General features: G+C 35.4%; 1 protein-coding gene across 1 annotated transcript in view; it reads left to right on the top strand.

The window, feature by feature from the left end:
• The window catches only part of LOC110466088 (potassium channel subfamily K member 1-like), a 24,539-nt gene extending 12,290 nt beyond the window's left edge, over window positions 1-12,249 (top strand). Inside the window, exons 2-4 of the mRNA XM_021522384.1 lie at window positions 6,671-6,814; window positions 7,560-7,958; window positions 9,177-12,249. Of these exons, the coding sequence (XP_021378059.1) occupies window positions 6,671-6,814; window positions 7,560-7,958; window positions 9,177-9,436 (803 nt within the window). The 3' untranslated portion in view covers window positions 9,437-12,249. The remainder of the gene's footprint in view (window positions 1-6,670; window positions 6,815-7,559; window positions 7,959-9,176) is intronic.
• The last annotated feature ends 659 nt before the right edge of the window (window positions 12,250-12,908 follow it).

The following is a 12,908-nucleotide window of genomic DNA, read 5'->3' as shown; positions in this document are numbered from 1 at the left end:
CTCCTAATCTCATCACCCCCACCCACCCCCACCCGTTACAAATGTTTTAGTGACTCTAGTCTGCACACCAGTTGCATATATGCACAACATGTATGTGCGCATGTTTGTGTAATTTGAAGCGAAATGTTGGTTGCAACATGATAGTATCTACACCACAGCCAGAGTTACAGTATTTAGAAAAACCTGCAGTTTTCAATCAATGAAAACGTCAATGGAATGCTTTTCTTACTTCATCACTGATGCACACTTATCTGATTGTTTCCCAACAGCGGCAGTAATTGTATGATGTTGACTCCAGAAAAGCGATAGTTTAAGGCTTAAGCACTATACCAATTGTACTAAATTTTTCAAAGACTGGTCAGGCTTCAGATGCTGGAGCTGTTTTGGAATTTATGGCACAACTAATAGCCAATTTGACAGTTAAATTAGCTGCGTAATATTTGTAGTACGGTATCTCAACCTAGGGTAGTCAAAATGTGAAGGTTGACACCCAGGGTCGTTTTAAACCCTTTTGTATACACCATGTACTGGTATTTTAATATGTTTCACAGTTTGTGTAGGTGAATTTTCACACTTGAAGTGTTGGGCTGATATCAGTAGTCTTGAGGTCTGCACTGTAACAAAATTAAACTATTCAATCAATTTTTTTTAGAATTTGGAGGTTTCCGGGTTCTGTTTAATTACATTGTATAGATTAATTGCTTCTTACATGTACACCAGACTGAAACCTTACATTGTACATTTCACATACATACATATATACTGTGGTGTTTATTGATTTATGTAAAGAATATTTCTAAATCAGACACCTGATTCCGGACTATAATATTTTGGAGCTGAAAAGAAGAAGTACCGGTAAAAATGTAATTTACACTTTTAATATCATCAGTGACCACATAGATACAAATGTATAAATGTAGCCTTATTGGACATGATCAAACCATAACAAATTATCTATATACAGTCTGTATTCTGTAGTGTTACTCACACTCCCACTGTATACAAAAGATCAATTACATGTAGTTCTATACATAGTATCTGGTTAACCTCAAGAAGGGGAGTCATCAGAATGTATTGCTATATGCATTGTATCTGGTTAACCTCAAGAAGGGGAGTCCTCAGAATGTATTGCTATAAACATTGTATCTGGTCAACCTCAAGAAGGGGAGTCATCAGAATATATTGCTATATACATTGGATCAGGTTAACCTCAAGAAGGGGAGTCATCAGAATGTATTGCTATATACATTGTATCTGGTCAACCTCAAGAAGGGGAGTCATCAGAATATATTGCTATATACATTGTATCAGGTTAACCTCAAGAAGGGGAGTCATCAGAATGTATTGCTATATACATTGTATCTGGTTAACCTCAAGAAGGGGAGTCATCAGAATGTATTGCTATATACATTGTATCTGGTTAACGTCAAGAAGGGGAGTCATCAGAATGTATTACTATATACATAGTATCTGGTTAACCTCAAGAAGGGGAGTCATCAAAATGTATTGCTATATACATCGATCTGGGTAACCTCAAGAAGGGGAGTCATCAGAATGTATTGCTATATACATTGTATCTGGTTAACCTCAAGAAGGGGAGTCATCAGAATGTATTACTATATACCTGGTACATAGTATCTGGTTAACCTCAAGAAGGGGAGTCATCAGAATGTATTGCTATATACATTGTATCTGGTTAACCTCAAGAAGGGGAGTCATCAGAATGTATTGCTATATACATTTGTAGGTCATCAGCAATACTGATATTCTTAATCGCCTGTACAGGTGCAGAGGTCATTTCTCAACCATGCATGCTATATATGTCTGTGAAAGATAGAGGACAAACAATACTAGCCTCACTATTTTTCACTGAACAGTGAATTAATTAATAATAAAATGCATCACTTCCAGAAGTAGTGAAGTTGAATATAGAAATTCTACTAAGGGGTGGATAAATGAATAAAAAAATGTGTCCAATAAACATATTATTCCCACGTAGTTGGCCCGCCTTCGTGTTTATCTCTTCATGCTGTCAATGTGTTACGTCCCTTCTGTATGTATGACGTCATTGACATATTAGCCTCTTGTTTACTCATTCACATTATATGTAACAAGTCCCCGCAATTTTAACCTAAATGCTAATTGTGACATGTAGTTTTGTTTGATGTATTCATGTTGCCACTATATAGCTCTAGTCAACAACTGAGTAAAGCTGTGAAACCCAGCATGACCTACGTCACTCAGATAGTTAGTGATGGTGATCTGATTCAGTGAAAACCTATAGGTATGACAGCAACATGTTTATTAGAATGAGTTTGAACTTTGTTAGATAATGTGTACCTGTAACCTTGTTTATATAGGAGTTACAGTGTTCTGGCTGCTAATGTTGCTGTCTGTCTGCTAGATGCTTGACAAATGAGGAGAAATTGACAGCAGCTGTATACGTATTCAAGAATAACAAGACAATACGTATACGTATTAAATGTTATTATGTCATTTCGGTGTGGCGTGTAATTTTCCAATATACCAGTAACAGATTTTACCATGATATTGATCTATGACACAGGGCTACTTTTCACACCTTGATGCTGAATTTTTGGTTCCAAAATAACGTCTGGATTAATATTGATTGCTGTGCGGATGCACGCGTCTTGGAAAGCTTAAACTCTCCTAGGTACATTTTTCAGTGAGAGGAAAAATCGGTTGAATTGAAACGATATGTAACATTTGATTAACATCACGTCTGAGACAGAGATGGTTATTTGGTGTTAAAATAATGGCAGCTTTATGTATTGATCGAGTCTGTCCTGTTTGCTGCCTCCACAGCTTTATATGGTGGCCATGGCTGTATAATGTAGTCTAGCTGTCTCACTGTCCAGTAGGTACGCGTTAACATCATTGTATTATAGTGTTCATACTCCTAGTCAATATATTGTATACATTTTATGAAGACATTCTCCAGTTTTTGATGAATCTGTAGACATATATTTTGCGATATTTCTGGGTTAAGAAACGAATCATAAAACAGATTGCAATTCAACATAATCCTGAAAGCTTTTGAGAATTAAAACATGATTTAATTATGCCTCAAGGATTCAGAATTTGAAACTGAGGTTTCCTGTTAAGAGATATATCCATCAAATTATATTTACCATTGAGTATAATTTAATGCATCAATCTGGGCTGTGGGGTATTTTTTTCTGAATTTGTCATTACAGTGCATCATGTAATTGAACATATCTTTGGAAACCACATCCTCATCAGTAATACAGAAAACCAGATGACAATTGTATACCAATAAAAACCTAAAAACTGGCAAGGATATATTTTGTGAATATGTTTGTGACATGAACCTGTATTATGCAGGATTAGCCCACATCCTGTCTATTTCCTGTGAAATCGTTGGTTGTTTACATTAGTGGTACTCAGTTGATGCTGTTTTTTCTTTATCATATATATATATACATGTACTGACAAGGCTTTTACAGAAATGTGCTATGGTCCTGGATTTAATTTTATTAACTCTGCTAGCAAATATAGTGCCTGTAAACTTGTGTTTTTTATCACTGCGTACCTCCATCAATCTTTCTTGATTTTATCTTATTTTAACAGTATCTTTTTAAGATTCATTGAAAGCCCCTGGTAATTATCATAAAACAATGTTGTTTGGGTTGCTGCCTGTTTGGATGAAAAACTGTCATTGTTGCTTGCTGGAGTAGTGAAGGGCTTTCAAGTTTGTTCAAATGGATTTCATCTATCAATATTTAAATTCAATTTTACCGTATCTGAAATATGCAAACGACTTGTTCTCAAAGCTTTTGAGACCAAAATATCTGGCCTCATATAACATTATGTAATTTGTCAAATGTTTTTGAATTATTTTAAGCTATAGTAATGATATTTTAATTTGAGATAATCATGAGTAATGCTTTGCAGAATATTAACAAAGACAAATAAAAACTATGTAGGTAATACAGTATGTCATTTTCTGATATTGCAAATAACACTGATGTTTGTTGTATTTGTTGTCTTTCACAAATTTGATGATGTTTTTGTCTGCACAGTAAATTTTTGTGCTCTATGTGATATGTCAGATAAAGAATACAATGTGAATTAAAACCTGTTTTTGTTTCCACCTCAATTAAGAGAGCACCTGTATAATCAGGCCATTTTAAGTTTCCTTTTTTAGTGATTTCATTGTGAATTGACCCTGTATTAAGAGACCATCTGTGTAAACAGGCCATTAAATGTTCCCTATTGCAGTGATTTCATTGTGAATTGACCCTGTATTAAGAGACCACCTGTGTAAACAGGCCATTAAATGTTCCCTATTGCAGTGATTTCAATGTGAATTGACCCTGTATTAAGAAACCACCTGTGTAAACAGACTATTTTAGGTTTCCTTTTGCAGTGATTTCATTGTGAATTGAACTTGTATTAAGGGACCACATGTGTAAACAGCCCATTTGAAATGTTCCCTATTGCAGTGATTTCAATATGAATTGAACCTAAGAGACCACCTGTGTTAACAGGTCATTTTAAATTTTCCCTATTGCAGTGATTTCATTGTGAATTGAACTTGTATTACGGTAATTATATAAGAGACCACCTGTGTTAACAGACTCCACTTGTCAGACTTACAAAGGGTGGTCTCTTAGCACAGGTTTGATTGTACATGTACCTGGTATATATTTATTCATTAAACTGCCTGTTTTGGAAAGTTTTTGTCCTATAATTCTCACAGGATTGCAGATAAACTGAAAAACGCTCGTTAGGGTTTTATGATTAATTTGTCTGCAATCCTGTGAGAATCATAGGACAATAACTTTCCAAAGAAGGCAGTTTAATACTTATATTATCGTTTTTAGGTTAAGTTTTCTTATAATTCCAACCTGTTACGGCATTTCAAAGTCAAATATCGCACTGTCTGTCAATGATATTCACCTTTTATACAACATCACTACATTTCGTGACGTCAACAATACACTTAATATAGTGACGTCGGTCATAACGATGTCATTTAGTCAAAACGATCACTACACCAATGGGAATTATATGAGAATTTTGATATGATATCTTTCTATTTTGTTTGGTAAGGTTATACAATGGCAATGCAGAGCAAATGGAAATATAAATAATTATATGGTATTGCTTGTTAGACTATAAGACAAGCTCAAGCCACGATTAGCATCACCATATCTTCTACAACAGATCATTGTCGCAACATCTGGGAGGTACCCCTCGGTTCATATTGATTTTGTCAGGACCGATGCGGAAAGCTTGACAGAATATTAAAATGTTGTTTCCGACAATTACCCTGGCGCCGTAAGCAAATAACTGTCTCAACAGAGACACATTTCAGATGTAGCAATATGTCACTGGAGAGAATCAGAAAATGGCAATCCTATAGGTTTCTATGGTAGCCTTAGGGATTGATTTCGTGGCTGCAATATAAAGATGAATAATCATAGTGTTTGTTGTTTTTACAACTTATTGTGTTGTTTACATTCTGATCATACACAGTATTTGCTTAATTCATTAGAACTGTTGTACAGTCTAGTTAAGTGTGTTGATTACCAGAAGAAGAAGAAGTGTGGGAGCTTTAATTTAAACTGCCTGGGAATTGTACATGTATTTCTGTATTTCTATTAAGGAATGATTTTTATTTTTTCAACATTTATGAGGTCATAACAACAATGAGTTTATGGACATATTGAATGAATTGCGTTAGCGATTCATGTAAAATATGTCCAAAAACCCATTGTTGTTATGACCTCATAGATGTTGAAAAAATAAATATCATTCCTTATATTTACATTGACGAATCCTTTCAGTGGATCGATATAACAACGAATAAAACAAACAAACAGGGTTTGTTCCTGCTTATACACGGGTGCAACGCAGTGGCGAGAACAGTGTTTTTTCGCGGGGAAATGTGACACTATCGTGAGAGATCTTAGCAACCGTCAACAACAATAACACAACAAAATGTAGTTCCATATTCAATGTTTATTTGTAGCACAGGACACGTGAATACGTGGATATTTCACAAAGCACAGTTCAATAATATTTTAAGATGTAAGAATTAAGCATCTAGGTCGGTCGTGCCGAGTGAGTAGTTTTTGTAGTGTATTACTACGCAGTGTGATCAGGTTACTATCAGTTCCCACGTGCTGAGATTCTATGAACACCTGTGTTATGCATTTATGAATGTAATTTTTGTCAATGGGTCTAAGCATACAGAATGTAAATATTAGGAAGTAATTCATTAATTGAATACACATGCATTATAAACTATGCATTAATATTGGGCCATTTTTATGAAAGCAAAAATTACTTTGTCTAAGACATGCATGTACAAATAGCCCATGATAATACAAATGGTATTATCTCAAATGATCTGCAAAATTGGATCGCTATGATGGATTTCTTGCAAGATACATTGATTGATCTAGTTTGACAAATAACAACAGTGGGGTGGAGACCCAACGTTCCTGCAAGGAAGTGCATTTTGTACCAGATTCAGTGGAGATGTTGCTCATCATTTCTATTTTCATTTAGTTTGACAAATGTTATCTCCAGTACTAGCTTGAGGATTTTTAATCACTTTTCACAACACACAAATCATTTTTTGTAACATGTATTATAAGTTTTGATATATTGATTTCAGACAAGCAGTTAGAGGACCTGATAGAAGCCATAGTCAGGGCTACAAACAAAGGAGTGTCCGCCACCAAAAATGTGACCATGTCCGAACCTAACTGGACATTTGGACAGGCCATTTTCTTTTCTGGTACCGTCCTCACAACCATTGGTAAGAAAATGGTCACATTTATACATTTCTAAATAATCAGGTTTAGTGATACACTTGTGGGTAGGAACATTCTAGTACTTAGAAGTTACAGTTGATTAACTATTCACTTTCTTGTAATTTGACTGAAATATGTGTTGTCTATACCTTTGCATGCGATAATGAAGTCCTTGCCATGGAGCCTCGTTCTCAGAAAGGGCGTAGCGACTGGCATGGTTATTAAATTGGCTTGTTCAAAACTTTGGTTACTAATAGTTATTATATTATACATATATAATATTATTATATGAAATTATATATAGTTTCAAAATAATTTTAGTCAGTGACGTTTTAAATTTCTAAGAAATTAAAGAAATGAAATATTGATATTATTTACATGTAAACCTACCATTATTTACAGTAAGGATCTTCAATGTCAGTTCCCATTTCATATATCATATACATGTAATATGATATTTAGATGTTTTCATTTACTGGAGGATTTGTTGAGCTTAAAAGCAAAAACTTTGGAAAGATAATTTTCATAAACCATTAATCACAATAACCAAGAACTAGTACAATGTACAATTATTCTATAAATAAATTATCTTCTTTGACCATTGTCAAGGTTTCATTTATGTTGATAATGTTATCTGCTTTTGTTTTATCTAAATCGTTTAATGACATCATAGATATTCTAGTTTGATCACATAAAGGTTCTTTTATTTTATGACTTTTGTTAGTTTTTGTCTGAATGAACTCATTGCAGGCTATGGGAGAGTGGCCCCACTGTCGGATGCAGGGAAGGGGTTTTGTATTCTGTATGCCCTGATTGGAATACCCTTAACGCTCATCATATTCTCTGCGGTGGTGGAACGCCTGATGATCCCCACAAAAATATTCCTCTACTTCCTGTTTAGGAAGTTAGGTCATCTATACAAGGTATTTCATATCCAAGTCCTTCATCTTGTCATCATGATCTCTTTGGTGCTTGTGTTTTTCTTCATCGTTCCCGCTGGTATCTACGCAGCCCTGGAGCCCACATGGAACTTCCTCGACGCTTTCTACTACTGTTTCATCTCCATGACAACAATTGGACTAGGAGATTATATTCCGGGAGATAATCCTGACCAACACCTCAGAGCCTTATATAAGGTTGGAACGACAGGTAATACTGACTAATCAACTGTATTTAAGGATTTAAGCTCCAGGCTCAATAAAGGCTAGGTTTGTTTTGAATGCAAACAGGAATAGGAAACTTATTTTGCTGATGGCCCCCTTCACATCATAGACTGCAACAACTCGAAAGTGCTTGAAAGGGAGGACAACTGGAAAGTCAGGAAAATCAAAGAATCCATCTGGGTTAGGAATAAAGGGGATTTAATGAACAGAGACGAAGGGGGCCAACAGCTGAGTCATCTTTATGACCCAATGTTAACATCCACCATGGGGCGGAATGGGTCAACATATTACCTGTCCCCCTGACTACCTTCTGTATTAGAGTGCAATTGGGCGAAATGTCTCTATGATTTCTGACAGCTGACTTTACTTGATTCAGCAAACTGTGGCTTATTGAGTTGTTTTCAACGGTTTATAGTCCAGTCACTGGTCATTTACTCTCTTTGCTTGACAATTTTTTTTATAGGTAACAGACGTCTTCAAAAGCTTGCAACAACAGTTTTCAATTCCTGTTTGGTTCAAAACAAACATAGCCTTTATTATTCATACCAAACTGATGAATCTTATTCCGAAACTCTGAATTGTGAATTTTCAATTATTAGATAAAGTTCATAAAGATTTGCTAAAGGGAAGCTTTTCACAAATCACAGGTAGATTTAGTCAAGAATTGTCAATCTAGCTACCTTCATTTTCAGTTTAAGTGGCTGAACTGACACATAGGCGGATGACAATTTGGAATAGAAAAAGTGAATGTTTCTCCCAAAGCAATGGCTTGAATGTACACAATAGATTAGTGGTGCCTGAATTAAGAAATTGTTTGATTGTATTGTGTAAGGTTCAAGAAGCATTAACAAATATCTGCTCAGGTACCACAATGAATGACTTGTTAGCATCTAAAGGTTCCAAATGTATCATACATACTGGTTAAATAACGTTCTGTTCTTGCCCAACAGACACTTACAAATGTAATATGTATATAGTCAAAGACTGCATGTCAAACTGTTTGCACCTGTAGTTTAATTTGTTGGAGACTGAATTATCAATCACATTTTAAGTCTTTTAGTTAAATGCTGTGAGCCTCCTGAAATTGTGCGAATATTCTATTATTAAGAAGTTTACAGTATTTTGAAAAAAGGAAAATCGTGAAGTACCGGGTATACCTTTCTATCCACATGCTGATAATGGACTGCTCACGTTTGTTTTGTAGTGTACCTGTTCCTGGGCCTACTGGTGATGATGCTAGTACTGGCCGTGCTGTACGACATTCCAGAACTAAACCTTGGCTTCCACTTCTACTTGCGGAGTGATGGGCAGGATGAGGAGCGTACCACACTGCGTAGCTCGATGGACGGAGCAGGCGGCCCCAAGTACTCCAAACAGGTGGACGACGACCAGCATCCTCAACCAGTCATCCCTCCCAGACCACCCATCATGAAGGAGGACTCTACCACCCAACAAACCCAGTAGAATAAACATTTAGTTGTGGTGGCATACATTGTCTTAACACAGTGTTCAGTACTGACTATACAGTGGTTAGATATTGTCTGAACATCATATTCAGTGTAAGGTACCATACATTGTCTGGACACAATGTTCAGTACTTACTATACAGTGGTCAAATATTGTCTGAACATCATATTCAGTGTTAGGTACCATACAGTGTCTGGACACAATGTTCAGTACTTACTATACAGTGGTTAGATATTGTCTGAACTCATATTCAGTGTAAGGTACCATACATTGTCTGGACACAATGTTCAGTAATTACTATACAGTGGTTAGATATTTATTGTCTGAACATCATATTCAGTGTTAGGTACAGTGTATGGTCACAGTATTTGATACTCCTTATATTATCATGGCTATACATTGTCTGAACACAGTATTCAATGTATGATAGCAATACATTGTATGAACCCTATGCTCAGTGTTGGCCATACCGTATTTTCCCTGTAATATACTCTAACAGAAAGACTTGTTAAGGAAAAATGACAAAATATTCATCTCTTGATCAGTTCCAAATTTGATGCCGGACATGATCATTTATAGATATGACCCTCATCTGTAGAATGTTTTAAACAAGGAGTGGGCTTGATACTGAACATACCGTATTCAACCTAATAAGTTTATCCGCGGCTATAAGCGCACCCCCACCTTTTGTCTTGGAAAAATGATGGATTACTAGGCAATTTTATTTGATTCGTCCTTTGAAAGATTGCGCAAACGTTTGGTAGCCCAGTTTGAACACCTACAAACACGATAGCTGGTTTGAGCATGAATTTATTACCAGTAAGCGCATCTCTTTTGTGTTTTTGTAAGAGCACAGTGCATTTGTTGGGTGGAATATGGTATACAAAATCTGATTAGCAAGGGATGGGCTTAACTTGTTTTGTATAGATATATGTTTAAAATCTGTTGTAAAAAGGTGACTTTAAAATCGAACATATATATAATCTCTTCAGTATTAAGTGGGCATAATAACGAACATTTCACAGGTAAAATATGGTATCTTGATTTATTTGGACATTCAGGCATACAGACATTAAAGTTTGTGCGATTGTTAAGGGCCTAAGACCAAGAGTTGATTCAGTTTCCAAATTTCAATTTAAAATGAAAATGCTTGTTTAAAGTATGTTATAATTTTGAACCATTGGAGGGAACAAAAGAAGAAAACTACAAAGCTAATGGCTATAATTCTATTAATACTTACCATAATTTACTCCCTTTTCATGACAGAAATGTATGAAGGTTGTGACAATACATTTAACATTACCACAGGTTCTTTGTTATCATTATGATAAAAAAAAATAACATGTGGTATTTGATAATCATATGGGGGACAAAAAGTTGACATTTATCTTCTTAAAGTATGTACTGTTATTATAGTATACTGGCACTTCCATTTAACTGACCAGCTGGTATGCATTAGTCCAATGACTTATAACATGTGACAATCTAAATATGTGTCAGATTGTACAGATTTGTTTTCCATAATGTTCAAAATTGGCAATTTAAGAAATTAAATTACTGGTAAAAAATTAAGAAATTGCACGAGATCAAACCCAGACTGGGAGTATAGATTATACTTATACAGAACCTTCTGCTTCAGTTTATGTGTATGAAATGAAACATCTTAAAAGATTTGCTGTTTTTTATTTTACGTTGTCAATACTTGCATGTATAATCTGTGTCTGTTTTATGTAAATTTGTTTTGTTGTATGTATTGGATATCTTATATTTATGTGAAAATTTTAAATGATGCATGTATTTTAGAGGAGAACAAATCTCTTTTTGGAAAAGTTCTGTTCCAAGTCTGGAAAAGGAAATCTGTTAAATGCAACAAATAAATTCATGTAGATTTACACTGAAGTCTGTCTAATCTGACCCTCGATAAATACACACACATATTCTGACATCCTCTGTTATCCAACAAAATTAAATGTGGATGTTGTAATCCAATTTCTTATTAAAACTACCAAATAAGGCCCATGTTATTTGTATAATGTGATCAGTGTGTTGTGTTCAACTGGGTGTCAGATTAGACAGGTTAATCTGACCAATAGGTTGTGCCCCACAGGCTGTCATATTAGACAGGTTTCACTTCTTATGTTTACAATGTTTTATCCTGAAAGGAAATTTCAATATCTGAATCGCCCACATTTCAGACTATTTTAGCATTCACAAGTCATGAACACTGCATTGATAGGTGTATATAATGGTAAACTTTTACTTCAACATTTCCATCCAAAGTTTGAAACATTCCAGGTGTATTCTGTGTATGTAACCGTTAAAGACTGACCCCTGAATGTAGTGATGTCTGCTATGTCTAAGATGATAGTAGGCACCAGACTGTTTTCTGTTGCATCCAATATCAACCCATGTTTCAGCCCCTTAAACATTGTGTTGGTAAAATGGGTCCAGCCATGTTTTGGAAACTTTAATCCTGGCAGTTCAATGTTATCCAGTTACTTGTTTGTTGTTATTTCAGAGGACCAATCCATCTAATTTATGAAGGTTAAACTTGTATCGTGAGACTAAATCTTAAGCAATATATCTGTATGTGAGTGTGCATATAGCTGCTTCAGACCAGTTATTTAACAAAATCTCAATGCAAATTCTCAAAATTTTGATGTTTAAGAAATACTAGACTCACATATTTTAATGTCTAGTTTGTAGACATACATCTGCAAAGTGGTTTAATGCACAAAAGTGTACACAGTTTTTTTTGTGTAATTTTTAAACCCCAAATGTAATAATAATAATAATGATAATATCCACCATTTGAGATAGCGCCCTATCTAGCTAACATAAGCCACTCTAAAGCGCTTTACAGTACATAGATATACAATTGGGATATACAATTTTTGAGGAATTCGCAGGAGCTGCCTTATCAGGCACTAACTACTAGTCCTATACCACCTGGCTAATATCTCCCTATGTGTGTATGCCTGCATGTGTGCTGGAGATGTATTGTGTTCTGTTTGTAGTGGGACCGTGCTTTTAACGGCATCTTTTATAGTGTCACATCACTTGAATGCTACATCACAGATACCGCAACATCCAGTTGTTGGAGTTGTGTGGGCAAGAGAAAAACACTTTCTCTAATATTCCATGTGTGCGACAACTTCGGGGATCAAACCCCGGCCACCTGCGTGGAAGGCCAAAGTGTTAACCACTCAACCAATCCGCCCATCCTGGGTATCCCCTTATAATTTAATTTTAAAAGACAGACAACAATTTGTATAAGCCCGTCAAATTTGACGGAAGTATTATGGTATGGGGTTGTCCGTCTGTCCGTCTGTCCGTCCTGCATAAACATTTGTTTGTCCGGCAATCTCATTTTTCGACCGATCTCTTTGAAACTTGGTATACATTATAATCATGATATGAAGCTATGTCTCACTAAAAGAATTTTGATTCAACAATTTTTCCAAAAGTT

The sequence above is a fragment of the Mizuhopecten yessoensis genome, unplaced genomic scaffold, assembly GCF_002113885.1.
Source record: "Mizuhopecten yessoensis strain PY_sf001 unplaced genomic scaffold, ASM211388v2 scaffold11115, whole genome shotgun sequence".
In the NCBI taxonomy this organism is placed as follows: domain Eukaryota; kingdom Metazoa; phylum Mollusca; class Bivalvia; order Pectinida; family Pectinidae; genus Mizuhopecten; species Mizuhopecten yessoensis.
The sequence above is the reverse complement of the archived record's forward strand: the minus strand, read 5'-3'. Positions and strand labels throughout refer to the sequence as shown.